General features: G+C 40.3%; 1 protein-coding gene across 4 annotated transcripts in view; it reads left to right on the forward strand.

Annotated features, from left to right (window-relative positions):
- Positions 1–27,257, forward strand: part of LOC136288522 (colorectal mutant cancer protein) — a 151,913-nt gene that overhangs the window by 82,395 nt on the left and 42,261 nt on the right. For 3 of the 4 annotated variants that reach the window (XM_066181810.1, XM_066181807.1, XM_066181808.1), the window contains 4 exons: positions 3,221–3,363; positions 10,684–10,820; positions 14,714–14,877; positions 21,070–21,276. In XM_066181810.1, coding sequence (XP_066037907.1) covers positions 3,239–3,363; positions 10,684–10,820; positions 14,714–14,877; positions 21,070–21,276 — 633 coding nt within the window. In that variant the 5' untranslated portion in view covers positions 3,221–3,238. Of the gene's footprint in view, positions 1–3,220; positions 3,364–5,554; positions 5,601–10,683; positions 10,821–14,713; positions 14,878–21,069; positions 21,277–27,257 lie in introns of those variants that run through there. The other variant, XM_066181811.1, reaches the window with a different exon arrangement.

The following is a 27,257-nucleotide window of genomic DNA, read 5'->3' on the forward strand; positions in this document are numbered from 1 at the left end:
ATTCTCAAGCTGTGAATATAAGTGGCTGTTGTGGTTTAGGTTTGCTTATCCGAGTCACGGCACCATTTATGTGGTGGTTTTACATTTGCCAAATTTGTTTGCTAACTGAGATAGGATTTTGGGATAAAAAGGCAAAAAGCAGGCTCAACTTAGAAGCAAAACCAGATAGATTTTGTTATAAATGATTAAGAGCCAATCCAAAATCAAAGAATTTATTTAGCAATTTCCAAGATCAATTTTGAAATGCCACAATAAAATTGGACAACATCGATCGAAAGCTGGGTGGACAGTGGAACAGCAACAAGGGTGCCGTCCAACCTTGCTCACAAATGCTGGGTCTCGGTGTACGGGTTTTTATAGTTTTTCTGCCCGGGGGCTATGTCCATTGAAAGTCCAAATATTCATGTATTCCTTTATTTCCAAGTGGAGTTTGAAAGGATTTCTTGGTGGTATGAAAAGACGTCCCAAGAATCCTCCCAGATCCTCCCTTTGGGGCGCTGATTCAATCATCCTCCACCAAGATTGATATCAGATCTTGATTAGCCATGAAGTGAGGTCCACCCTTGCTGAATGGCCCATCTTCAGTCCAGCCTTATTGTTTCTTTTGCAAATTTGGTGGTTTTCACAGCTGAACAATGGACTTTAGAATTTTGGAGACGCCCTCAAGTTGCTTCGGAGAACCCAAATTTTAGTGACAATGTATAACTTTAATATGTACAATATTTTATACGCGAATTTATACACTACATCTATTACAGATTTTATTAAGATACACTAAGAGAAGAAAATAGGAAAAGGAAAAAAAACCAAAAACCACAAATTAATTTCTAAATCCAACCCTTTCTCCCACTACAAACTTTATTTTTTTACCAACAATGTAAAGAGGCAAAAACTCAGAACTGCAGGTCAGTACTACTTATAAAACAGTTTTTCATTCAGTCTTTGAGAGAGAGAAGTCGCTCCGGTGGTTTGGTAACTTTCACACAAAAGCAACCCCCCCAGGAAAATCTGCATTTGTGGAACTTCCCATATCACGTAGCCTTTCCCATGACTACCTATTGGCCATGGATTTCACAAATTGGGATGGTACCTTTTAAAAATGAGCTGTTTCAAAAAAAAAAAAAACAAAAAACCAACAAAACCCAAACAAACAAACAAACAAAAAAAAACAACCACAAAGGATCTTTTTCCACTCAGGGATCAGAGATGGTCTTCTCACTTCTTCACTGGCAGAGGACTTCTTCTCATCTCCCTCTGTTCAACCTCTAAGGGGGGCACAAAAATATTCACTCAATTCATCACAGATACCTTTGCTCAAATCCACAAATCATCTCCCCAATTTATATTGTCCACGATTTAAAAGATCATCCTGTTACCAAAATCCATAGGAGATTTTCAGCCTAGAACCAAGGCAACTCGTCATCTCTGTCATTTAAAAGTCACGCTTCCTTTACTGACCTTTACTGACTTTGAGATCTCCATACTGTCCCTTTGCATGTCTTCAACTGGGCCTTTCTTCTCATCTCTGAGAAGGGTTAGAGTTTAAGAAAGTCTCAATCTGTGTCAGGAAAGAGCTAAAGCCTGCCCAGGCCTGCGGTGGCCAGGTGACCCCTGCCACGGCAACTGTAAATGTTTCAAAGCTCTGCCGGCGGGGGGAGGCTGACGGACGCCTCGTCTTCCACTCCTCGACCTGAGGGCGTGAGCCGTTCGCAGCTGCTCTGTAAGGCCCAGCGTAGAGTGGGGGAGGGAGAGGTCCTACCCTCCCCCGGGGCCTGGGGTGCCGGCAGCCAGGGGGCACGGTCCTGCCCCCACCCGCCCCGATCCCCGCCGCGGCCCCGGACACGGCGCCAGCCCTGCCGGGCTGCAGCCCGGCCTCGTCTGCGGGCAGCGGCTCCCGGAGGCCCGGCCGGCCCCGCCGGGGCAGCGGCGCCTGAGCCGGGCTCTCCCCAGCCGGCCCACGTGTTACCTGCTCGCCGGACAGGGGAGAAAGAGGACATCTCCAACTCAGCTTCAGCTTTTATATTACCAAAAAGTCGCCTTCTGTTTTCTGAATGGTCAGAACTGCATGTGAAATCCAAAACCTGCCCCCCCATAGGTCCTTGTCCTTTTCATAGAATTCCAAGGTCCTAGCAGAGACATACTGTTTCAACCCATGACAGTGGCCAAAAAAATATGGGAGCAAATTATGAAAATTCTGGCATATCTAGTGCTTGGGGTATATTATTGTTTTTTGTACTACAAAGGGTTAAGAGAGTTAGCTGGTATAAAATGTTTACTTGATTTGAAAAAAACATGGTTTGATTCAGCAGTTTTGGAGGACCTCCAATATTACAATCAATTTTGGCCCTTAGAAATCCTAGGATTTTACATTGCAACTCTTCAGTTAAGGAGTGTGGGTTTTATACTGTGAAGTGGCTTGTGAGTTTTCTTTTTTTGACAGCTAGTACTCGGTTTTGCATGAATGCAAGGAGGCTTGACTGAAGGGGGTCAGAAGCAAAATATCCGAAATCAAACTCTTGCCAGCCACTACCAAGCAAAACTTCAGTCAACATGCAGTGCTGGCTTGTAATTGCAGTGGTCTCTAACGGTTTGTTGTAATTTAAATAGAGTGTGTGCTGGCCTGAAGAGTAAGCCAGAGAGGCTACATTTAAATACTGTGGGAAGGAAAAGGGAGGATTTTGTGATATGTATAAAAAACAAGCAGTCATGTAGGTCTTTAATTATTCAAATCGTAAGCATCTTACTGGAGAGTACGAACATAATAAAAATATGCTCTGTTAGCTATAAACATTAGTGAAAACAAGTACTTACATTAGAGAAGAAGTTATAATCTCAAAGTGTGATTGCTTTATAATAATGTGGTTTCTGTCAGAGGAATTTTTCTAATTCAGACCACATTGGGAAGATCCTAGGATTCTAAAATTATGTATTTGTAGCTAATTTAAGTTGCAAATAGTGGGTTTTTTCCAAACAGAAATGGCAACTACTCTTTAGTGAAAAAACAAGTAATAAAAATACACTGCATAGTCTGTCAGTTCTTAAAATATTGTAACTACCTACCTGCTTGTACCTGTCAGTGTTTTGTGTCTGTCCTTTTCTCTTGCTGGAGGCATTGTTGGTTTGATGAGTAGAAAGACAGTGTTGTGCACTCTTGCCTTGTACCCAATCTTCCTGCAGTTGTCCATAACACCCTTTCTGTTTCCTTGCTTCTCTGCTGCAGTGTGAGCAGTCCCACCTGATGAGGGAGCACCAGGATGTGCAGGAGCGAACAACGTTACGCTACGAGGAGCGCATCACAGAGCTGCACAGCATCATTGCTGAGCTCAACAAGAAAATTGATCGGCTGCAGGGAGCAACCATAAGGTACAGCAACTTCCTGAGAATTCTAAGCCAGGGCAAGACTGGTGCAAGACATGGTGTTATAGTCTAATATGATGATGACTTTCAGGCTTGTCATGGATACTGAATAGCTGCCCATAATTAAGATGTGGGCTCTTCAGGGTATCATCCCAAGCACTCAAGAAGTGCTACCTTCTCTCTGGCAAACCCACACTTTTCAAAATCTGACAAGCATGGCAAAACATGCACTGTGATATTTAAATATTCCTTTTTTTATATGCCACGGTGCCACATAGGTGATAGCAATGGTGTGTAAAGGAAGATGAAGACACCCAACTTGAATCTCTGCTTTTAACTTTATTTTGCGGCCTCCTGTAGATTCCCTAAGTGAAATCAGTTTTGGGAGAGATATGGTTCAAATAGATTTCAGTAGGTTTTGCCTCTTGTACTGTCGTTTTTGAGAAAACACAACGGTACAAATCATGTTGCTGCCTGGTTCTGCAGCAGCAAACCTTGCGGTATTACACTACGTTGTTACTGTGTTAAAATCAACTTTACATTTGACTACATGGGAACATTTTTCCTCACTTGTTTTTACATATTATTTACAATGTAGAAAAGTTGGACTGGAGTGCAGAAGGAGCTTCCTAACGTTTATCTAGTAAAGATGCACTTATATGCCGGAGTCTGTGGATTTTCTAGAGAACATCAAATTAGATTGGATGCATTTGTGGATAATGTTGACATGGTGGTCTAGACATGTAGCCAATTTTCAGTTTTCTTTTACCTATTAGCTGCACTTCTTTTTGGTAATTGCTCTATTTTTGTAGCAGAATTTCTTAGAGAGCGTGAGCATGATCTATATTTGGATTGAGGTTTGAGCTACCCCAGCCTAGGCCCCAGATTCAGACCTGTGAAGACTGTGGCACAGTTAAAATTATGTTAAGGTGTTAACACGGGACAATGGGTTTTTTGGTATTAATAGGTACAGTTTGTAGTGTGAATACTTTAGCTACCTTATGAATAAGATAATGTTTGTTTACATTTTTCCTTATGCTGTGTACCAATGAGAAAATACTTGTAACTGTAAACTATTTCAAAGCATATATAAGCTGCCATTTTGGATAGAATAAACAGAGAACGTATGTGAACCACATTGGTTGTTGATCTGCATTGCTCTAGTCTAGCTTCCCATACATTTTAAAGGGTTCCCTGCTTCATATTTCTTCTTCCTTGTAAGTACTTCTGCTAGCACAAGGCAATGTTGTTACAACTACTCACTTAATCTTTCATGAAAATATTAGTATGCAAAAAGAAGAATGTTTGATGTACCATAAATAAGAGGGAATATCATCACATATGTATTTACCACTACTAAAGCAGTGTTAGAATCACATGTTTGTGTTATTTAAGAACATAGATACTGTTGCCTATGAGATGATCATAACTTGCAATGGACATGGTGAGATTTTTCAGGTATTTTCTATCCTGGTAGTAGTTCTCTGAAAAAAATCCCCATTACTCCCTTCTTCATTTATGCTTGATACCTCTGCAGACAAACTTTCTGTTTGTCTTTTGAAAAGACTAGTTGAAAAGCAAAATCTGAGAAAGCATGAGAGCTGCACTGATTTTTTTTTTTCTTGAGTGATAGAAAAACTCTATGACATTTAAGGAAAACATTACATATAAGAAAAATATTACATAGAGTTCATAAAAATGGTGTGTTTGGAATCCTTGTGGCAAAGTAAATGCCATGTAGTGTTCAATTACGAAGTACTGTAATCAGGTTGATACTCTGAATGTTTAACCATGTGCATAATGAGTCAGCTGCTACATGCAAAGGAACGTGAGGTGTAAGAACCAAGACTGATGGGATGTACATGTTGTTTCTCATGAAAAATGCAGTTTTTCTGTTCTTTTGGAGGATTATGGCCTTTAAAGGCATCAAAACAATACTGCTGCAACAGGTGCCACACCTCTGTCATGCCTCTCCAGTTTAATTCAATCATATGACAGCTTGTTTTGTTCAGACAGCCGGAACACCTCAACTGGTTTCATTTGTTTTGGTTTTATTAGTAAGAACAAAACCCATTTGTTAAGTTAGTGGTTCTTTTTGTTTCCTTTAATGATGGAAATAGCTTATTTTCTTTGGCAGGCTAATACTTTTTTGTCTGGGCAACAGAGGTGTAATATTCCTCCTGAAAACGGAAACTGAAGGGATTCCACACAGTTTGTAAAGCCAGCTGAAAGAAGGAAAACTGGTATGTCCTGCTGTGGTTTTCTGTAAATTCACTCTGGGATCCACATGTGTCATTCTTGAGACGTTGTCCATGCACTACCACCTAGGGTGGTGCAGTTACTGTCTTTGCTGGAACAGGTGTGACTCATAGCACTCCACCCTTGGCTCTGGGGACTGTTAGGTCCCAGAGCTGGAACAGAACAGTCCTGAGAGAAAGTGTTCTGGGAGCACAACCCTGGTGGGGCCTCAGCGTTATACTTTCCTTGAAACCAGGAGGATTTTAGTTTTGATTTGTCTCTTTGAAACCTGTAGGTAGTATTGAGCAGAGGCTTTACTTCTGCTGTTACAAAATTTGGGCTGTTTTTCTGGAAGCAGAGTTTACATTAATTGCGTAACAGATTAATGTTTCCCCAATGCTGACATAACAACTCTTGAGTTTTTTCACATATATTTTAGATTGTAAAAATAAACTAATGTGTAGCTTCATGTACCTCTACTCCATGACATTCTTCATAGTTCCTAAACCCAAAAATCTTTGGGAAAGAATTAGAAGAAAGCAGTGCTTCATGGAGGGTATTTGACTATCCTCTTTAAATTGCATGATGTTTATTTGAATGTCAGCGGCACACTCAGAATGTAAGACAGAAAGTAAGGAAGACACTGGGTTTAAATCTGAATAAGGTGTTGCAACAGTTTGAGGAGGAGTGTTGGCAGGCTGTATAAGCTGGTTAATATTCTCCGTGATGAGAATTTCTGTGTCTGTTTCTTGGTGTATGTTGGAATTTTTTGCCTTTGCAATATTAGGGCTTAGAAGTGTAATGGCTTTTGCTCATGTGGTTTAGTAATGCAAGCTCTAGAATCATGGAGTGGTTTGGGTTGGAAAGGACTTTAAAGACCATCTAGTTCCAACCCCCTGCCATGGGCAGGGACACCTTCCACAAGACCAGGTGGCTCAGGGCCCTATCTGGCTTGGCCTTGGACACTTCCAGGAATGGGGCAGACACAGCTTTTCCAGCCAAGGAGAGAGCTTAAGTCACCAATGCATGTGTCTCTTCCCAGGTGTGTCTGATATGCTGATCCCAGTAGGAGTAATCTTAGAGGGATATTTTTAGAAGTTTACAGGATTTTTCTAGGATTTTGCTAGCCATTTCTTGGGTCCATGTGTGTGACCTCATGAATTTAGCTGCAGCTCTTGCTCTGCATTCTTCCAGAATTCCCTGAGGAAAATGAGTTCACCATGCTTGGGAGAGCAAGCTGGCATCCATCTGCAGTTGTCTCATCTCCCTACTGCTGGTGCTTTAGACAGCCCAGCAGGTTTGGAATCCTGTCTCCAAAAAGAGATATTAAGGTGAAAAAAGTGAGTTACAATACTCAAATACTCACATGCTAGCAGATGAGCCTCTGTTGCCAAGGATGTCTGTCCTCTGACAAGGTGCATGCAATTTTTGTCTAAGTGTGTATAACCTAGAAGATGGGAAAACCAGTCAAATGGATCGTCCCAGTTAGAGCCATATTGAAAATACTTGGACATAAAGGACACACCAGTAACTCTGAAGCACAAAAAGGACTTAGAAATTATACAGCAGAGTACTAAAATGTAATAATGTCCACATGTAAGGTGAAAATTTCTGACTTCAGAAGTTTTTAGTATTGCTTTAGATTAATTAAAACTTGACTTTTTTTCTTAATCATTTCTTTGGCTGTCAAAATCAACTGTAACTTCAACGTGTGACTGAGTTGTTTTTAGATGTCAAAAGTTTTTCTTAGATGTCAAATTGAGGTTCAAGAAAAGGAAAAGAGAGATATCTAATTGCTTTTAGTTCTAAACCAGTGGCTTTTTGGGTACATCTCTGCAACTCTAAAAATAGCAAGCACCTATAACAATACCAGACAGAAATATTCTCTGTTCAGTGTTGATGCCTGCTAAGAATTACTTGAAACAGTTGTCAAGAAGCTTATAACCCGTTACTGTAAAATCATTTGTTGAGACTTACAACTTTTAATCTGATATACATTTAGAAAATGTTGGAAGTTAATGGAGAAGAGGAGTAGCAAAGAGACTACAGCATCACAAGAAATAACACACAGCACTTAGAGTCACATTTACACAGTGACCTGCAGGTCTAATTCTGTCTTCTAAGTATGTGCTAGGTGGAAGCTAGCACATACTGGATTCAATTCAAAGGGCAGTGTGGGCATGATAATGTTGGCTTCAACACACAGTGCCCAGCTCCACCTGCCTTCAGTGGCAAATTTCAGTGCTGTTTTGAGCATGTCACTATTTGTTCATAATGAACCAGTTCAGAGGGACCTCAAGTGTGTCTAGACAGAGTGCAGTCAATCTTTGCACATGTACAACGGTACTATTTATTTTCTGAGGGTCTTAGAGGGTTTTAAAAATAGTTATTTAAGTAAAATGATTTTTGAAAAAGTGCTGGCACCAGTAATACAAAGCTATGGACTGTTGGCAGCCATGAAGAGAACATGCACCTTGCCAGTGTTCTGCGGTGTGAAAGAATGCTGAAAAATGTGCAATTTTGCTCACTGTTTGAAGAAGTTTTTCTGAGTGTCTCTGCAGCACTCTGGTCCTTGGTTGCACCTGATCATGAAGAAAGCAATTGGTGCAGAAGTAACTGAAAACCACAGGGTTTTTTTCTCCAATCCTCCCATCATCTGTGTCTAGAATGGCTTGATCTGGTCCTAATTTCCCCCAGCTCACCATGACATTCCAGCAAGTGGGACTATCGGGGCCCATAACAGAACAAATGCTTGCTTTTTACAACTAGACTGTTGCTGATGGCAGCAATAAGGAAGTTGTAATGCCTCCACCTTCTGGGTGATGTGGCAAGAGTCCAGTGGCTGGTTATTGTCAGCTGTGGAGCACCTTGCATTTCCAGTGCCTCTGGAGGACTGACTGTCCTCTGCTTTGGGGAAAGGAAAGTCTGAAACAGTATCTTTTGTTACTGCCAGCATCAGTTTTAAAGGCAGAATTTATATCTGTGATGTATCACTGCCCTGGAATTCCCCCTCATTCTTGCCCTCCAGTTTGTTTTCGGTCTGTTCTCTGATGGTGGAAGGACTGATTGACCTTGCTGCCACTTTATCAGAAATGGATTTCTGATCTTTCTGGTCGGCTTTTAAAAGTATTAGTTCATTTAGAAACTGACTTGAGTCATCAGAAGGGTGAAAGCCCTTACTGCATGACATACTTTTCATTGTCTCAAGATACTGAGGGGCGCTAAAACTGAAAAACCAAGAACTAGGGCTAGCTAGATGAGGCTGTGTTGTATTTTAAACAGAAAAATCTGTGCAAGAAGAGTGGCGAGAAATAATTATGTGTGCCGTTACTTTAAGGCCAGTAGAGTTTTTTATCCAGTAGTAGAGGTGAATCAGGTTTTAAAAATGTAGGACTAATTGTTTCATAAATGAAAAAAATCAATTCCCTTCAGATGAAAAATTACAACTGTTTGAGTACTTGGTAATTGTTTTGTCTAAAGGTAATTACTAGTGGCTTTTTTATGGCTAATAGCAAACTGGTTCATGAAATATTAACTGATGCTTATGTGTCTTCATTACACTGTTTTAACTCCTGCTGTTCATGATTAGGTTCTAACACTGTCTTAAACCAGTATTGTGTGGTACCTCCAACACCTTTCTTTGATGTAAATGTCAGTGTTACCAAGTTGGCCTGCATTTTGTTTTGTAATAGTAGTCACTAAGTGCTTCTACTGAAGTCACACTTTCTTTGCACTGAAGCAAATGTTAAGGCTAGAAGAGCATGGTAGAAATTACATTTCAGTATCTTGGGACACCCTGTTTTGCAAGCAAGCTGGAAGTCTTTTGTTGAGTTTTATAGAGGTACTTAAGTTGTCACTTCTGCAGCTCTGAGAGCAGACTTCACTTCTGTCATTGATGCCTGTATGTATGGGCCATCTTGTCTGCTGTTTTGCCTGACAAATCAAGACACACCTCCAGGCTGAATCCTGCAAGAAACACTCATCAGAATGTAGCACACACACAACAAACCTAACATTACAGATAGCCCAGCAGATGCAGATCCCCAGATAGGTCTTTGCTGTTTCTCATTGTTTCCAAAGCCACATGGTTCCATTCTCACACTTTTCTGCTGAATCTTCAGCAAAATTAATCTCTGCATGTGATTTAGTGTGCAACAAAATGATGGCCGCTTGTTTTCTATCAGAGGGACTTTGCACCTGGATAAACTGGTGTTTTTCCAATGTTTAAAATAGATACTTTAATGTAAAGACTGTCACTATAAAGTAAAAATATAATAAATCTGAGTCAAATCAGCAAATGGATCAAAAGAAAAAATGTTTACAAATGTTCTCAAGCAAAGCTATTACTCATTTACTTATCTTCTTTCCCAGTGTTTTGAACTCTCTGTGTGGAGACAGGAGAGATAAGCCCTAATTTTTAAAGCTCATTAGCTTTAGCTAAGTATTCTATGTCCTCAATTATTTTAGTTGAACCAGCTTGACAAATGAATTTAAACCTAGGTAATCGAGGCTTTTCCTTTTCTGCTAACTCCAGAAGTTCAGTGCAATGCTCACTTATCTGTTCCTCTCTCTCCCTTGAGAAGAGAAAATGAAAAACCAACCTGTATCCAGGAGCATTTTGATTCACATACGCGGGTACATGCATGTGGATGCTTTGCACACGAGATACTGACATCCTCGAACTGAGAAAGAGACTAAAACCAGTTACTTCTAATTCACTTTGGGATCAAAGCCACTTGTGCTGATTTGTGTGAATTACCAACTGGGGAGTCACTGCTTAGCAGTCTATGTCCTTGCACACATCCTTGGTAGCACTCAGTTCCACCCATTGCTTCCTTCTCCAGTGGCCAGGAGAAATAATGAAGTTGGGAATAAAGAAATGGAAACCAGGCACCAACTGCTGCAAGTGAGTGTTATGGGCATGGCACGGTGGCTTTGCAGTGTAGGGTTTAAAGTCATCTCTACTGACTGGACAAAACACTTGCGTGAATAGGATCCTGTGGCTCAGCTTTACGGGTCTGAAATGAGTGTCATGAAGATATACATTTCCTCAGAAGATTTCATTTCTGCCTTTGCTCTCTCTGCTAGGGAGGAGGATGAGTACTCAGAGCTGCGGTCGGAGCTGAGCCAAAGTCAGCAAGAGGTTAACGAAGACTCACACAGCATGGACCACAACTCTGTCTCAGTGCCAGAGAACCAGTCCACCATGGTCACTGCAGATGTGGGTGAGTTGTGTTAGCAGTGATGGCTTCCCACAGCAGCAAGGTATCATGGCTTTTGAAATGCAAATCCAAGCATTTGGTGAAGAAATGAATTAATGTAGGATGTGTTAATCACAATTGATGCTAAGCTTCTACATGACTGTGAACTTAGATGTGAAGTAATCTCTGTGCCTTGATTGTAGAATCGTAGAATCATTAAGTTTGGAAAAAGTCTCTGAGATCATTGAATCCAGCCATCAACCAGCATCACCAACATGTTCACCATTAAACCATGTCCTCAAGTGCCATATCCACACAGTTTTTGAACACTTTCAGGCATGGTGACTCCACACACCCCCTAGGCAGTCTATTCCAACGCTCTACAGCCCTGTCCATGAACACGTTTTTCCTGATGTCCAGTGTAAATCCCTGTTGGTGCAGTTTGAGGCTGTTTGCTCTTGTCTGATCACTTGTTACCTGGGAAAAGTGTCCAACCCTCACTTGACTGCAGCCTCCTTTCAGTTGTAGAGAGCAGTAAGGTCCCCCCGAGCCTCTATTTCCCCAGAAGCAGACCTTCTAGCAGAATTCTGGTGTAATCCTCGCTATGACAGATTTCCAGAATTTTCTTCAGAAAATTCTTCTATTCCTGTTTTCTATACTATATTATTTATCAAGTGCAAGACCTGCTACAGCGCATTTGTATTTTCATGTCTAAGATTTCTAGAAACTTTGATACAACAGTATTAGTAGTAGCGTGACTGTGAAATGTCTGTCCATTCTAGGGAATTCAAATTATTTAATAGAGGTTTTTAAAGTTATAAAAAAATTAATGTTTTACTTTCGAAAGCTAGTGATTACTGTTAAGTTCCTATTTGAACAGATTCTAATATGAAGATTTTTTCTTCCCTAATTTTCTTCTTACCAAGGGGAAAAAAAAAAAAAGAAACTGATTTGCTTTTCAGGATTTATTTTGTCTTCATGAAGTGGAACTGAACAGGGTTTGTGGACATAAACAGCAAATTGTCTGTTTAAGTTTGTTCTAGCAATGAAAAACATGACAGTAGAATCACGTACAATGTAGAGACCTAGAAGATAAGGGGAATGATGTGTCTGTCTCAAAAACCAACAGACAGATAGCTCTGGAACCAGAGTTTGTTGGATTGTTGGTACTAACAGCCAAGGATTGTTAGTAATATAACACACTCTGAGAAGGAACAGGATGTGGCTGGAGAAGGGAGCCATACAGAGGTACAGGCAGCACTCTTCAGAGACAAGCGTCTTTATTTAGCACCAGGACATCAGCACAGCACAGCACACAGCGAGCACAGGGATGAGGCTGAGAAGAGGGCATGTGTAGAGGAGAATCCAGACCACCCAAGACCCCAGAAGTCCTCCCAGCCATTTCTAGAAAGGTCTGAAAGAACAGATTGCCCATGATAACTAATTTGTATAGATAGGGAGAAAGTTGTCTCCAGAGCAGGGAAAACTTACCTATAAACAGGCACCTCCACAAAGCCCAGGGTGCTTGCTTTGCATGTGCAACCCAGCACCCTGAACAACTGAATCATGCCAGAGCCTGGACTGGTGATCTTCTCTCTTCTTTTCTTTCTCTCTCTTCTTTCTTCCCTTTTCCACTTCATTGAAAAGCCACTTCCATATGGTGACACTGTGCTTATATTGTAGGTCAGGGCCTAACCTGATGCAATTTCCATGCCAAGTGTGTATTTGTGAGCAATTGTGGACCCTCTGACTTCCATCATTCCTTTGACCAAGCATCTGCAAATCTTGGGTGCTCCCTTCCCTTAAGGGTAGGGCTCACAGATAACAATAGACAAATAAGAACATTATCTCTAGAAATTCCTGTGTTTCTTCTGTATTTTCCTGCTATCCATAGACTCTGTCCTTTATAGATGTTGTTTCCATATTCCTGTGAAAATCAATTACACACACAACTGTAGATACAGGAATATGTATAATTTTAAATCCTTCTAGATATAGGTGTATAAGCATAAAAAAATCATGCTCTCATAACCCATGTGCATGACATGCTTACTACCTTCATGGAGTGACTGCCCCTAATCAGTGACTTACTAAAACCAGTAATACTTCATGACACACTAATGCATGTAGATCTGCTGCCCTGTTGCTACAGGTAGTAAAACACCTACAGCTAGAACTGTGAATGCTCTCCAGTACATCTTGCAGAGCTTGTGATTGGGCTGTGCTGGTTTCCTGTCAGAAATGGGGTTCTCACATTGTAAACCATTTATTTTATGGGAGAAATGTCATGTCGGAACAAATCCCAGCAGATAAAGTCTTGTGAAGGTTGTTTAAATGTACAAAATGTTTATTACAGAAGATATTACGGAAAAAAGCAAATTCAAGAGAACAAAACACAAGGTTTTTACAAGTAAGCATCCTGCTTGCTATACCCTGCTTGTAAGTCAGTGGTGGTATTATTATGAAGGGCTTTTTTACTATACAACAGTGTATTACTATAACACATGGGTGGCTGCTAATCAGGTGGCTGCTAATTGGGAATTAGTGAAATTACTTCCCAGAAAAAGCTTTTTTATATTGTCCATTCAAATTTTTCATGCAATGCTGTAGCATCATTTTAAACTCTTCTTTTTGGTCAGCAGTAAGTTTGTGTTTATGTCTACTAGGCTGTGGAGTTAGATTAATGAGTTTGCAGGGTTTTACTTTCTGTTCCTGTCATTCCTTCATTCAGCAGCTCTCAGTCTTCCCTAGCACAGGGGGGGTTTAAGGCAGTCTGGAACAATCTGGTGACCCGTGCCTGTCAAAAGTCTGACCCAGTTCAGTGCCATACTGCTTTACTGCCCTGCAAGAACCACAGCTATGAGACTACCACTAAGTTCTGAAGCACTTGCAGCAGCAGTAGAGAAAACACCCTCCACTAAGAATGCTTGCCACTGTTTTTAGGGGGATAGAGGAGCTGCAGATGCGCTGCCACCTCATAGTGCACCCCTTGTATGCTCTTCTGTGGGTAGCTGCTGCAGAGTCTTACCTAGCAATTTAGAAAAACTGACTGGCACACCCAGGAGACCACATAAGGGTGAATTCTGCTGCAGGAAGTGCTGCTGTTTGTCACCAGAGGTGAACCTAAGAGAAACGAAAATAATTTATGGAGTGAGCTAGCAAGGTACAGAGACCCATTTGTTTTCATGTAAGTGGAGGATGCCATGGCAGTAGGCACTAGAAGAGGTTTGCCTAAAGACAGGAAAGGAAGTAATTCTCTGTGATACTTTAATTAAAATAGCATTGTTGTATAAGCTGGTAATATGGTTGCAGTATGGAACATAACAAGCTGTGGTGTTATGATCCCTGAATATTCTGCAGTTTTATTTGAAGGAGTAGCTATTAAGATAAAAACAGGCTCTAAGGTAGTTGGTAGGGATCATTTCTGTAAACACTATGATTTTTTAAAATCAGACAGTACCTAAGTCCAAACACAAAAATTCCTCTGAAAAATATCAAGTCATAACATCCCGTAATGTACCAGACAGAAAAATGTTGTATTTACAGAGACAAACTTATGACATTAATTAAATCAGGATAATAGACCTTGAATGGCCTGAAGAACAACATAAAGAAATGTCACAGAATTTAAGTGTTCTTCAGAAAAGAGGGAGTTTTTAAGAAAGAATAAACACTTCAGATAAGCTGTGGGGCTGTTATTTGTTTGATGAGGGGTAACTCATGATTTCAGTTTATGTGATTATGGTATTTAAGCCTATCAGTTGTCAAGGAAAAAGTACAGAGTGCAAGGACATTCTTTGAACAGTATCATTCTGGCTGTTTGCAGCACATGCTTCCTGGTTAAGAGTTTGTTTTTTCACTGAGTCACTAATTGTTGTAATGTTTGTTTTGTTTTGTTTTGTTTTGCTTTCTCTTAGATAACTGTAGTGACTTGAATTCAGAACTGCAGAGAGTGCTGACAGGTCTGGAAAATGTTGTCTGTGGGAGGAAGAAAAGCAGCTGCAGTTTATCAGTGGCAGAAGTGGACAGGCATATTGAACAACTCACTACTGCCAGTGAACATTGTGATTTAGCCATTAAGGTAATGGTGACATTTTGTTCTAAAATGCAGCATGTTCATAGCCTGAGACACCTGATCACTTCTGTAGTAATCACACTTTGCTTCCAAGTACTTCACTGTCAACTCAAGTTCACAGTTCTGTTTGGTAAGTAGTAACACACCTGTTCCTACACCTTCCAAGGCCCAGGAGGAGCTACTTTGGACCTCAAATCAGAAATGTATTTGTCTTATGCTCATTTCAAAGATAAGAGAAAAGGGGATACTCAACAGTTAATTTACTTTCTTAAGCAATTCTGCTTATCCAGCAAACAAACTGTCACCTGCCCAAGGTCCTACAGGTTATCATTGACCAGTGACTGAAAACAAACTGTATATGTTTGTTGTTGGCTAAATTGTGATTTGCTATGTTAAAATATAAAGCTATCCTGGTTCAAGCCAGGGCTGGGTTAATTTTTGCAGTAGCCAGGAGGGGCACAGCCATGTTATCCTGTATCCCTCATTTTCCAGGAAGGAGGGAAGGGGTCCCTTTCTGGTCTTGTATTCTTGGGGGTGAGAGCTCATGTGCAAATTGCCCATTTCTTGTGTACTCTCTTATGAGTATTTTTGCTGTTACTGTTTATTGTCTTATCTCACTGCTGTTTCCAGTAAATTGTTCTTGCTGCGGCCCCTGATCTTTGCCTTTTGTGCCTCTGATTTACCTGTCCATCCCTCAACAGGGGGACTGGGGAGTGAGTGAGCAGGGCATGGTTTGGAGTTGTTTCAGTGGGAACACTAAATTGGGAAACAACATTCCTAAACCACAGCAAAAGCTAATTTAACACTAAGAATTGGTTGTACATTAGTTCAAATGAGATAAGTCAGCCTCAGGAACAAATAATTCACGTGGTATCTGTATGTGTTGCATTTACTGTGAATGTAACAGAACAACGAGAGGGATGTTTGCTGGCACATGTAACTAAAGGCTCTACAGTTCAGAACCTGAAAGCAAGAGAGCCACAGAGAATCTTCCTGTATTCAGGGGAAGATGTGAACAAGCTTTTTGTGTCAGGTGGAAAAGTATCAGTGACTCATTTTTACAAAAAAAAATTGTACTGACAATTTGCTTTTGAAGTGAGGAGGTCTGTGACCATTCTAGATGGCTTTGAGAGCCCTTTGTCCTCCTATTGGGAAAAGTTCCCTCTGTCCTTGGTGGTGCCTGAGGAATATAGCAAAATATAAAGAAATTAATGTTGTGTGTATGTTTGACTTCTGATCTCTTAGGATCAGTATGAAAGCAGTTTGAGTGTCTTAGAGGATTAGGATCAGTACTTTGAATGTTACCAAGTACTGTTTGGAGTTTTTAGTGTTAACTGTTTTCAGAAGTCACTATTCACCAAAACAGATACTGTGGATTATGGGAAGTAGATAGAGATCAGCTTAGAGAGGCGATAGAGAGGCCCACAGAGGTATCCGAAGTGAGATGTGTTTAATAGAGCAAAACCTACACATAAAGCCCCTCTCCACTATTACACCCCTTCCTGTTTCCTCAGAGAAAAAATGGAGAGAATTTTAAAGTGGATGGAATTGTGAATGGAAACCTGAAGTGTTTTGACTACCTTTTGACTTGGCTATTTGCTTTTTTCTTCAACAGACTAGTGCATTTATAAGTTTTAAATCCTTCAGCTTTAGTGGTTAAATTTCGCTAGGTTCCTTTTATTGCAGTTGCTGCTGAATTTTTTTTTTTGCTTCTTTTATACAAATTATGTCATCCTAGCTAACTCAGTTGTTTCTGTCCCACAAAAACTGAAAAGATCTTGAAATTAAATTTATCAGATTGTCTTATGAATGGAAGAGTTACAAAAGCATACTTTAAGAAAACGATTTAAGAAAATTTCCACAAAATAGTCTGGTTAATGCTCTGTTTATTTTGGAAAGCATGTCATTAGGATATCTAACCACTAAAATTTTGCTGATGAAAAAAGCTGTAAAATTTCCAAGCATGAAACATTTAGAACATGAGAACAGCTGTACTGGGTCGGACCAAAAGTCCATCTGCCTAGTGGCAGATGCTAATGGAAAGACAGCATTAAAAATGACACGCATAGTATATTTTTTTCTTCCTTAAGAGATGCTTCCAGCAAAGTGGGTCTGGAGGGACTTGAACCAAAGATGATATCTTTGTGTTTAATTGTAACAGGTAGAATTTTCTTCTTTGTTTCTATCTACTGTGTTTTTGGACCTGTCTAAATTTTTGGCCTCCATAAATTCCATTAGGAGTAAATGCTGCCATTGAGTTACACCGTGTGAAGAAGTACTGCTTAAATGTCCTTTAAACCTGATACTTGCTGATTTAATCTGATACCGCATCTGTAACACAACACTTTTTGTAAAGACAATAAGGCAGAGAGCACTGGTGAAAGTGTCAGAGACAAGACTACAATTACTATGATATGACATCCTGCTGCCCTGTGCTCAGAACACCACATTGTCATTCAGTCCCATACATCGTGAAATTATACCTGAATTATCTGCTGTGCAGCAGCACACCAGATAAAATTGCTCTGTAATGCTGCTTTGAAGAAAACTGATCAACATTATTTTATTTAGCTATATCTGTATACAGTGTTTATGTTTAATTTTCTATGGTGGATGGTTGGTTGCATATTGGACACCAGAGAAGTGCTGTAGTGGTAGTGCTCTGACAAGCAGTGGCCTAGGAAGGGAAGGGGTTGGGAAAATAGCAACACTGGAGCATGGGGAATAAGGAGAAAGGAGGCAGCAGCAGAACTTTGCATTAAAGGGGTAAGAAAACAGCAGGGGAATTTCTAGGGAGGTGTGGTGGGAAGAAGGGAGAGGAGAAATCAGCAACAAAAAGGCACTGTTTAAAATAAAAAAGCTGGCATCATCAAGAGAGAATGCTCCTGCTACTACAGAGCTTCTTTTTACATCGTGAGATTAACTACCATGTGCTTATTCAGAACCTGAACTCTTCTTCATGCTCTGTTAGACTAATTTACCTGGTCATAATTTGAGATCTATGAGTCCGAGTGAAGGCAATACAAGGGAGACCTGCAACTTCTTTCATCTCACAGAGATACTGCAAGCCTCTGCTTTTTCAGAAAAGTAATTTCAGTTTCCTGCCAAATCTGTAAGCAGAATTACAGTGTAGATATTCTGATACTCTGACAATAGTTTCATAACTGTGTAATTCATAAATGTATTGCAGTTTTCTGTAAGAGTAATATGAAATACGATTCAAAAGGATAAACTGAACAAATAATAAAATTTCATTGATACCTCAAAGTCAGACAGTGTTGAAAACACTGGGAAGATTTCTTGCAGGGAAAAAAAAAGTTATGTCTCCAGCTAGGTTTGTCATTTTCAGCTATACTCTAGTTGATTCTTTTGGTCCTTCCCAATTTAAAGAAATAAAGCAGTAAATATTCAGAAATATATAGAATCATAGATTCATAGAATATGCTGAATTGGAAGGGACCCACCAGGATATAAATGTTCTTCTGAATAAAACTAAGTAAATTATTATTAACCTTGGTTCATCAGTTATCTTCCATTTTAGACATAAAAGTATAGGTTTTAGCTATAACTTGGTTTTGGATTAGCCAGTGAAATGAAACTTTCTGCATTGCCAGTGATATATTCTTTTATTTTCCATGTTTCTTCCCATCATTTTAATACACACTGCTTTCAGGGAGATTCAAAAGCCTATGGGCAATACTGAAGTGGTTTTGCTTGTTGCAGGTATCTTCCATAGTTTGACATGTGTAGTGGTTTCACATTCACTGAATTTTTTGTTTTGCCAAATTTAGTGTAGTGGTTTGAGTGTCTGCTCGTTTTTACCTCTGGGAGATAGGATTTTTGGAGAAAAAGGCAAAACAGGCCCCAACTTGAGGTAAACAGATAGTTTATTAACACACACTAAGGAAAAAGAAAAAAATGAAACCTTCAAAACCCTTCTCTTCCCCCCACAAGTGTTCACTTCTCTACAAACAACGTAGAAACAAAACCTGTGATTTTCAGTCAGTTTCACCATTTAAATATAGTCTTTCATCAGTTCTTTAGGAGAGGAGTCTCTCTTAGTTTACCATGGAATTTTCCCCACTAGAACAGTTCTCTTGTGGGTCAGAACTCTCACAGAAACAGCTGCTCAGGGAAACCTGCTTCCCTGTGGTCTCCTCCCATTAGCAGTTTCCCAAGCTGCTTATGGGTCATAGGAACTCAGGCATCTGGGGTATCACCTTTTAAAAATGGGCAACTTCAAAGGCAAAGGATTCTTCATCTCAAGGAACAGAGATGTCTTCTCACTTCTTTCACTGGCACAGGGGGCTTCTCGTCTCTCTCTCTCAGTTCAGGCATCTCATGGGACCACAAGAATCAGAGATTCTAATGCAGTATTACTCAGTCCATCACAAACACCTTTGCTCAAGCATCTACAAATCATTTCTTCAAATGCATATTTTGTCCATGGTTTAAAGCATAATCTACCTATACTGTTCATTTCCATAGCTCCAATAAGAAAGTCCAGCCAGCAGGCAACTCCTTCATCCTTCCTCGAATTAGTCTTTCACTCTCTCCGTCTGACTCTTTGGTTGAGTCGTCTCTGTGTTCGTTCACTCTGTCTTTCTTTTCTCACTCTGGTTAGAGCTAAATTTTAAAAGTCTCAATCTGTGTTAGGAAAGAGTTAACATTCTTGCAGATGGGTCACATCATCTCTGCCGGGCAGCCGCCAGGATTTTCAAAAGCCACAGGGATGGGGGAAGAAAACTGCCAGCAGATCTCAGAGTAGCCCGGCTGATGGATACCTCCTGCACCTACCCCTCAGTCTAATCAGGGAGGGCCCGGCTTGGAGCGGCTACAGGCCGCAGGTTCCCCTCCCCCTGCTAGGCCTCGGACGGGCTCCTCCCACCATAGAGGGGGCGGCAGGGTGTTTTACAGCTGCTAAAAGCCATCGAGGCCGGGACAGAGGCATGTGCTCATCCCCTCCCCAGCCTGGGAGTTACCGGGTTAGGTGCCCTGAAGGCCGGGGCCTGGGCAGGCCGGGCTGTCCCGGCCCCGGCCCCCTCCTCCCGAGGAGAGAGCAGGGACTGCCTTACCTCCTCTGGCCGGAAGGGAAACGAGAGCTTGGCTTAGGCACACTCAGCTTTATATGGGTATTACCAAAAGTCGCCTTCAGCTTTCTCACTGGTCAAATCACATGCCAAACAGAAAGAACTGACCTCTGATAGGTCCCTGTCCTTTCCAAAACAAAGTGCAAGGTCCTGGCAGGGCGATAGTGCATTAACCAATAAAAACCAAACTGTGTTAACCTATGACAACATGGAGCACAGGCACAGTATACCAGTAGTATATATACACAGTATACAGGTAGTAGATTCCAAACTGCAGGTGGTTCACCGACAGGCTGTTATGCTGTATTTCAGCATTTTCGTGGCCAGCCTGACAGTCAGTTCAGGCTTGGCAATATTCCCTTGCTGATGGTGGGTGCTCACAGTTCATCTTCTCCCACTGGAAGTTTCTGAATGTCCGTTGAACTGAATGGTGTCTACAAGGCATAGCTCTGTGCATAGAGGTAGGACAGGAAGTGCTGGATGGCGTTGTGTCCCAAAGAAACCCAGCCTTTTTTTAGGTACTAGAAAGGCTGTAACATCGACTGTAAGCCTAGCCAAGGCCAGAGTTCTTTCTTGCATTTTGCTGTCACCTCAAGGAAAGGACATACTGAGGGACATGGGAAAGAAGAGCCCTTTTTTAATCCTCTCCCAATCTTTTCTTTGCCCTTTTGTGGTGATAAAAAAGGCCCCATGCCATGCACATTCACAGACTGCTCGTTTCTGCCTGTTCCTTAACAGGGAAACAATAAGTACAGTGCTCGCCCATGATGAGGAGTCATTAATTTGTTCTAAAGTATTCTGAGATTAAACTACTCGGGTTGCTGTCATTCACAGGTGACATGTTTTATTTGCATGTATTTGTCTGCTTTGGTGTTTGTCAGTATGAAATGTTTTAATGAAATGATTAAACTGTTGAAGAAAATAAGTAATAATTTTGTTTGATATTACTTACCAAACAAAAGAAGCAAACTAATGGTGTTGATAGGCTGGGAGTGTATATATAAGTGTGTAAAGTTGCCTGTTAACATACATTTCTGTTCCGTCTACCCATTAGTCCTGCTCAGTTGTTTTTGCCCCTTTCTGTTCATTGATGACTGTGTTTTTGCAGACTGTGGAGGAGATTGAGGGTGTGCTGGGACGTGACCTTTATCCAAACCTGTCTGAGGAGAGGTCTTGGTGGGAGAAGGAGCTGGCTGGCCTGCGGGAAGAGAATGAGAGCCTCACAGCCATGTTATGCAGCAAAGAAGAGGACCTCAACAGGACCAAAGCCACCATGAATGCTGTCCGTGAGGAGAGGGACAGGCTGCGTAGAAGGGTAAGGCTGATGCACAGATGATACCTTCTTCTTCCTCCAACCTATGTGATTTTGTCACCAGAACAGGCTTCTCTTTAATCTCACTTCCTGTGCTGGCTGTAGGGCTTATTAATTTCAAAGCTGGACTATACAAATGACAAAACTAGGACAGAAGTGAACATAATTGAAAGAGTGTGAAAACTAACCAGTGTGCACAACAGTCTGATTTCAGAAATCATGTGTTAACAGAAAAACTGATGCCCGTCTTCAGGGAAGCATATGTAACTTGGATATAAAGAAAGCAGATGTTCATCTAAGGAATTTTCCTGTGAGGCTATTTTTCCTGTAAACAACAAATAGTTCTTTGTTTTTGATGGGAATTCAATTTGTGATTAGGAGAAAGAAAAAGAGCAGGACTCCTGTCAGTGGGTAGTAATTCTCATACTGAGCAGTGAGTAGTTCCAGCCATGTCCTGCTTCCCTGTCTACATTTTATGATGCTTTAAGGTCAGATAAAGGCTTTGTGCTTTGTGTGGAGTCCAAAATCAAAATAAAAGGGAGAAAAATTTGTTCACAAAAACGGTGAAAGATCCAAGAGAATGTGACCTCAGTCTCAGTTACTTTTAAAATTTGTTAACTTTGTACCTGGTAAATTTTCCAAGTTTTGACTAGATGTGAAGTATTTTTGGTTTTAAAACAGGCAGTTTCAAGTCTGTGTTCAGTCTGAATAACAGCTCAGACCACTATATCATGGTAAATTATTGCAAGCATTACTCTTTACCTGTTGGCAGATGAGCTTTTTTTGCTGTTCTAAACCAACATTGTTCTGTAGTGACTGTGCCATTATAGCATGAATCTGCATAGTGTGAGTTTTGTAATCTCCAGATATGAAGCCACAAATGACCTTTTCAAAACTCCCTATCTTCTCCTAACACTAAGAAGGCATATGTGATGAGTCAAGAATAGTAATCTCGTGTCATATAAAGCAAGACCAGTTCAACTTTTCCTTTGTAATTTTTTGACTTATTATATGCCATAGGTTGTTTTCAGTCCTGAAACGTTTGGTCTGATAGTGACAATTATTTTTAAGTGGAGGCAATACTACCCCTTGAGCTACAGAAGTAACATTTATGTACTGGCTGGATTGTTGCCAAACTGAGAAGGTGGATATCAACACAAGCAGGCAGAAAGTTGAAGTGTGTGCTTGAGAAATTTGCTTACACAAATACAGGTATTGGCACTCCAGGTGGTACAGATCAATACTGAGATATCAAACAGTAGAAAGGTAGATGGCCTTGGGTGTACAAAAAGATTCCTGTTTTGAGAAGTGCAGCATGCAAATTCAGGTGCTTGAAAGAATGGCAACAAGAATTTGCTGACTTCAAGGAGCCCCTCAGCTGAGAAACAGCAAAGGGAAAGGATTGGTGTTGTACCCTCAGGGATCAGTATGGCTGAGCCACACTGGCAAATTCAGTCCTATGAGGTACAAGAGAAGCTATTTTTAGTAGGGATTGGAAAAACTGTATAAAGAGGGATGAGATCTGATCTGGAATGTTATATGTCGTTCTTATCACTTATGCATCTAAAGGTGCAGTTCAAATTGGCAAAAAATTATGTAGAACTGTCTTAGTTTAGATAGACAGGTATCTGCTAGGGAAGATTGGAGTCTCCCTTGGAGTGTAAGCCCTTTCCCCTCTTTTCCAAATTATTATAAATTTGCAATTAAAAGGCTGTTAGGCAAAGATTTTGGGAATAGGTACATCAGTTCTTTACTAGGGATATTAAAAAATACAAATGTTGTAGTACAGAAGAATAAGCAAACAAACAAACAAGAAATCCTAGAAAACCTGACAGTGTCAGAAATACAACCTGATGCCCTGTTGGTCAGGGTGTTGGAAGCAGTCTAGAGTAAGTCCTCTTGGAGTGGCAGATGTGGTTCTGTTGGAGTAGAGATGGTCCCGTCGAAGAAAAGGGTCCAGTAATGGTGAGATGGGTCCGGTCTTCTTCCAGGGATCCAGTGGAAAACTGGATACCTAGTGGCACTTGTGGCTCTTTTTTATCTAGGTGAAGATGGTTTGGCTCCTCCTCCCTGGGTGGAGCATCTCACAGTAGGATTATGTAATGTGTCATGTCATTGGTGAGCTTTAATAGTCCATTAGCAGACGATATCCCCATGGGGGTAGTGTAACAATGAAGAGAGATAAGCAACACTCCACCATCTGATAAGTAACACTGACTTATTTGGGCAAAAATAAGCAACATTGCTCCACCCGGTTTCAAGAGATGGAATAGAGTAACATGTTTTTTTTCGGTTACAAAACCCAAGAGGTGTCCAAACACAAGAAGATTGTGGTTCTGAACAAAAAGCAAGGAATAAGGCTACTGACTATTTTCTGAATTGAGCTTTAAAATATTAAAATTATGTTTGTATAATGAAATACATGATTATGCAAAGATACCTGTTAAAGCCAGAGTCATTACATTAGTATTGTATCTGAAGGAAAGCAGAAAAAGCCAAATGAACGCAGCTGCATTAATTCTAGAGCCAGCCTTAGCACCTTTTCATGACTCTGCTATGTTTTGTCTGACTGCCAGCAGTTCCAGTTCTCTATTATGGAAGCATCTCTGGTGGAAAGAGAATTAAGGTCATCAGCATGTTTCAGTTGTTTGCAACTCCAGAGGATTTTAATGAAATCTGGTAATTAATATCATCCTTATCATTCAGAACAACTTGATTTATTGCCCCCACCAGAGAGGTTAGTTTGTGACAAATGACTCTGTTTGCACACAATGTAATTGTTGCCCTGGAGACCATATTTGCATTTTTAATGTAGCTTCATGTCCATAATGGCAACAAAATAAATGTTTTCTTTGACCTATGAAATACATTCTATATATTCTATATGTTCTATATGCCACCTGAATTCAAGAGTTACTTCAAATTATTTCCCTGGAGAGTGGGAAAGGAGACCCAACTAAAATTTAATTGTTGTCCTCAAATTAAATTGGATGAAGAGGACAAGCTTGAAGTCGACCAGATCAATAGGTCTGTTCCTTCAGACCAATACCTGTAATCAAGCAGAGTGCTTTCAATACCTTTTTCTGAGGCTTGTTGGAGATTTAATATAATTAAATTAATTTATTTACTGCTCTCAGTTAACAGATTGAGCTGCTCCCTGGAACAGTAACTAAGAAACAACATACATTCGGGTTTTTTTCTAACAGATCATTAGTGAGTGAGGTAATTGCTTACTTCTGTAGGTTGTCTGTAGTGTAACAGCTAATTTCATAATGCAGAGGTTTATTTTGTCTCTGTATTATTTTACCGCATTAAAAATAAAATCTATTTAGGTCCAGGCCAATCAGTGCCCTAGAAACTGCTTACACATAGTTGACCATAATCTTGAATCCAGTAATACAGATAAGATGGTGGGGAACTTCTGTACCAGTCTGTGGGATTAATATTATTATTACACAAGAATAAGGCTGTAATCAGGTCAGCACTATTTACAACTACTACACAGAGTAACAGACTTAAGTAGTAGAAGAATAAGTAATATTTGTGTTCTTACACTAAAGCCCTTGTATTTGGCAAGGGATTCAGATGAGCCGCAGTGAAACAGCATATAAACTCCATTCTGACTTCAAAGTAAAAATTGTGGATTTTTAAATTACTGCCAAAGAAAGTTGTTGGATGAGTGGTACCTCAGCACAGTCTTAAGGAGCTGGTGGCATAAAAAGCAGTGGGTGTGGGCAGCATTCAGGCTTCCCTGAGGCTGTTCTGAAGAACTAAGTCTGAAATGAAAAGGCAGTTCCAGCTCTGGAAGTCTGTTAAGTCTGGTCTCTGCGTGAGCCATATGCCAACTTGTTCAGTTAATCTCATGCATATGTTTGTGAAGGTTGTTCTGTACCTGCTCCAAACTCAGCTGAAATCACCAACTGACCAGAACAAAACCACTTCATTAGCTGTCTTCAACTAAGACCCTAATAAAAACATAATCTGTGGAGTATTAGAAAATTAGCATTTTATGTGTGATCCTATCCCCTGCCCACATTTCCTACTCCAGAGAGCTTTGATTTGAGCAGAGGGCTCTCCCAAAATATGATGTTCTTGTGTACAGTTGAAACCTACCCCTGCCACAGCAGGACTCAGATCCTTGGCCTTGGAGGTGTTCTTGAGTCCACACTGTTCTCAGATGACACAAAGCTGGCAGGATCTACTGGACTCTATTTTGTAGTCATTCCTGTTGGGATCAGAAGGTATTGTTCCAGATTGCTGGAGAACACTGATACATTATGGGCCCGTAGAGATTATTATCTGCTTGCACATCTTAAAGTGACCCTTAAAGTGACCCTTAAAGTGACAGCTGTTCTGTCTCCTTTGTCTCTTGGTGAGCACCAGAAACCTGAGGTACCAGCCCAAAGCTGTTTCCATTCTCTGCATCCTTCACTTGCATGGTATTTGCTTATGCAGCAGCATTTCCTCTTGTGTATCAACAAAGAAGAGTTTTACTTCTGTTTCCAAGCTTGTATGAGAATCCTCAATGTTTAATTGACCTTATAGATACCAAGAAAGATTTCTTTACCGTACTCAGTTGATCACAACAGACAATACATAGGAACTCAGACTTTGTTTGCTCCAGTGCTCATGATATAGGAGAGGCTGAAAATTATCTGGCTGTAAATAGTCAACACTAGGACTGAAAGAAAGGTAAGGTTCTGTTTTGCTTTTGTTTTGTTTTGTTTTGTTTTTTTTCTGGGAAGGACCCTGACCACTCAGAACAGCTCAAATTATTACACTAGTGTTTGATTTGGCATCTTTTCCTCCACAGATCTACAGAATGCATGAATAAATTAGAAAGTGGGGGAAGTTCACTCCCTGTGGTTTGTTGTACTTCATCTTCCTCCTCTGTATAATAGGGGAAGGGAAATGAAGCAGCATTAAAGTGCTGGGGGGGAAAAGTGCTGTTACTTGACGGGTTCAAAGGTACTGTATGATGAAATGGGTCACGAGTAGGGTAGAACAAAAAGCATCACAGGCATGTCCCTCATTTGAAACTGGTTTAGAAACAAAAGCAGCAGGTGTCCTTTGAATGTGGAAATCAGTGATGAAAACAGGCAGTTTGTGGCTGTGGTTTTTATTTAAGACATGTTAATGAATCATGTAGTTGTTACTATGCATGTGTAAATAAAAAGACTAAAAACATGCTTCTCAGAGTAATGGTTACAAATAATGAGACTATTCCACTGTAATATTTTTCTGTAGCTCGTGATGCATTTGGACAAACATGTCTGTGACACCTGTTAATAGCTTATTAAGTCTTTCATAAATTGAACATTGCTGTAGTGTCAGCCCCTTTTCTCTTCTATCCTTGCTTTTTATTTAGTTTTTAAGGTGATAAGAAATTACCCTTAATTTTTTCACTATTTCCTATTCCAATTCTCAGATTTCAAAGGAAAAAATTAGAAATGCAGCCCAACAATTGGCTCAATTGAAAAACATCAAATATTAATAAGTGACATTTTGAGTTACTTATGTTTGTATTAATAACTTGAGAACATCTGTTTGCATCTGACTTTTTTTTGGTATCTAGTCTATCCATTGGTCTGAAACCTAATGGCCTTGTGTGTCACTTAATGCACCTGCTCCTGCTCTTTCCAGGGTTCCAGCACGTCTTTACTTCTGTAATTTCTTGGACTTCCTCCAATCATTCAGAAGACCTTTCCTTTTTTTCTGGATTTCATCAACATTTCCCTGGATTTCTCCCTTTTCCCCTCATTCTCAACTGCTTTTTTTTTTTTTCCTGACCATATATAATAAGATCCACTTGCCAGTTTCCACCTCATTTTAGTGCTTCAGGAGTTTATGGCAACTTTTATACCCTTCTGCATGTTTCTGTTTTTAAACTAGTATGATGAAAGGGCTCAAGAAATTTTTCATTAAATCCTTCCTGGTTATTTCTCCTCCCAAACTCAGAAATCCACACTCTTCCTGTCTTATAA

This window comes from Chamaea fasciata, unplaced genomic scaffold (assembly GCF_029207755.1).
Source record: "Chamaea fasciata isolate MVZ Bird 193981 ecotype frontalis unplaced genomic scaffold, bChaFas1.0.hap1 SCAF_4, whole genome shotgun sequence".
In the NCBI taxonomy this organism is placed as follows: Eukaryota; Metazoa; Chordata; class Aves; order Passeriformes; family Sylviidae; genus Chamaea; species Chamaea fasciata.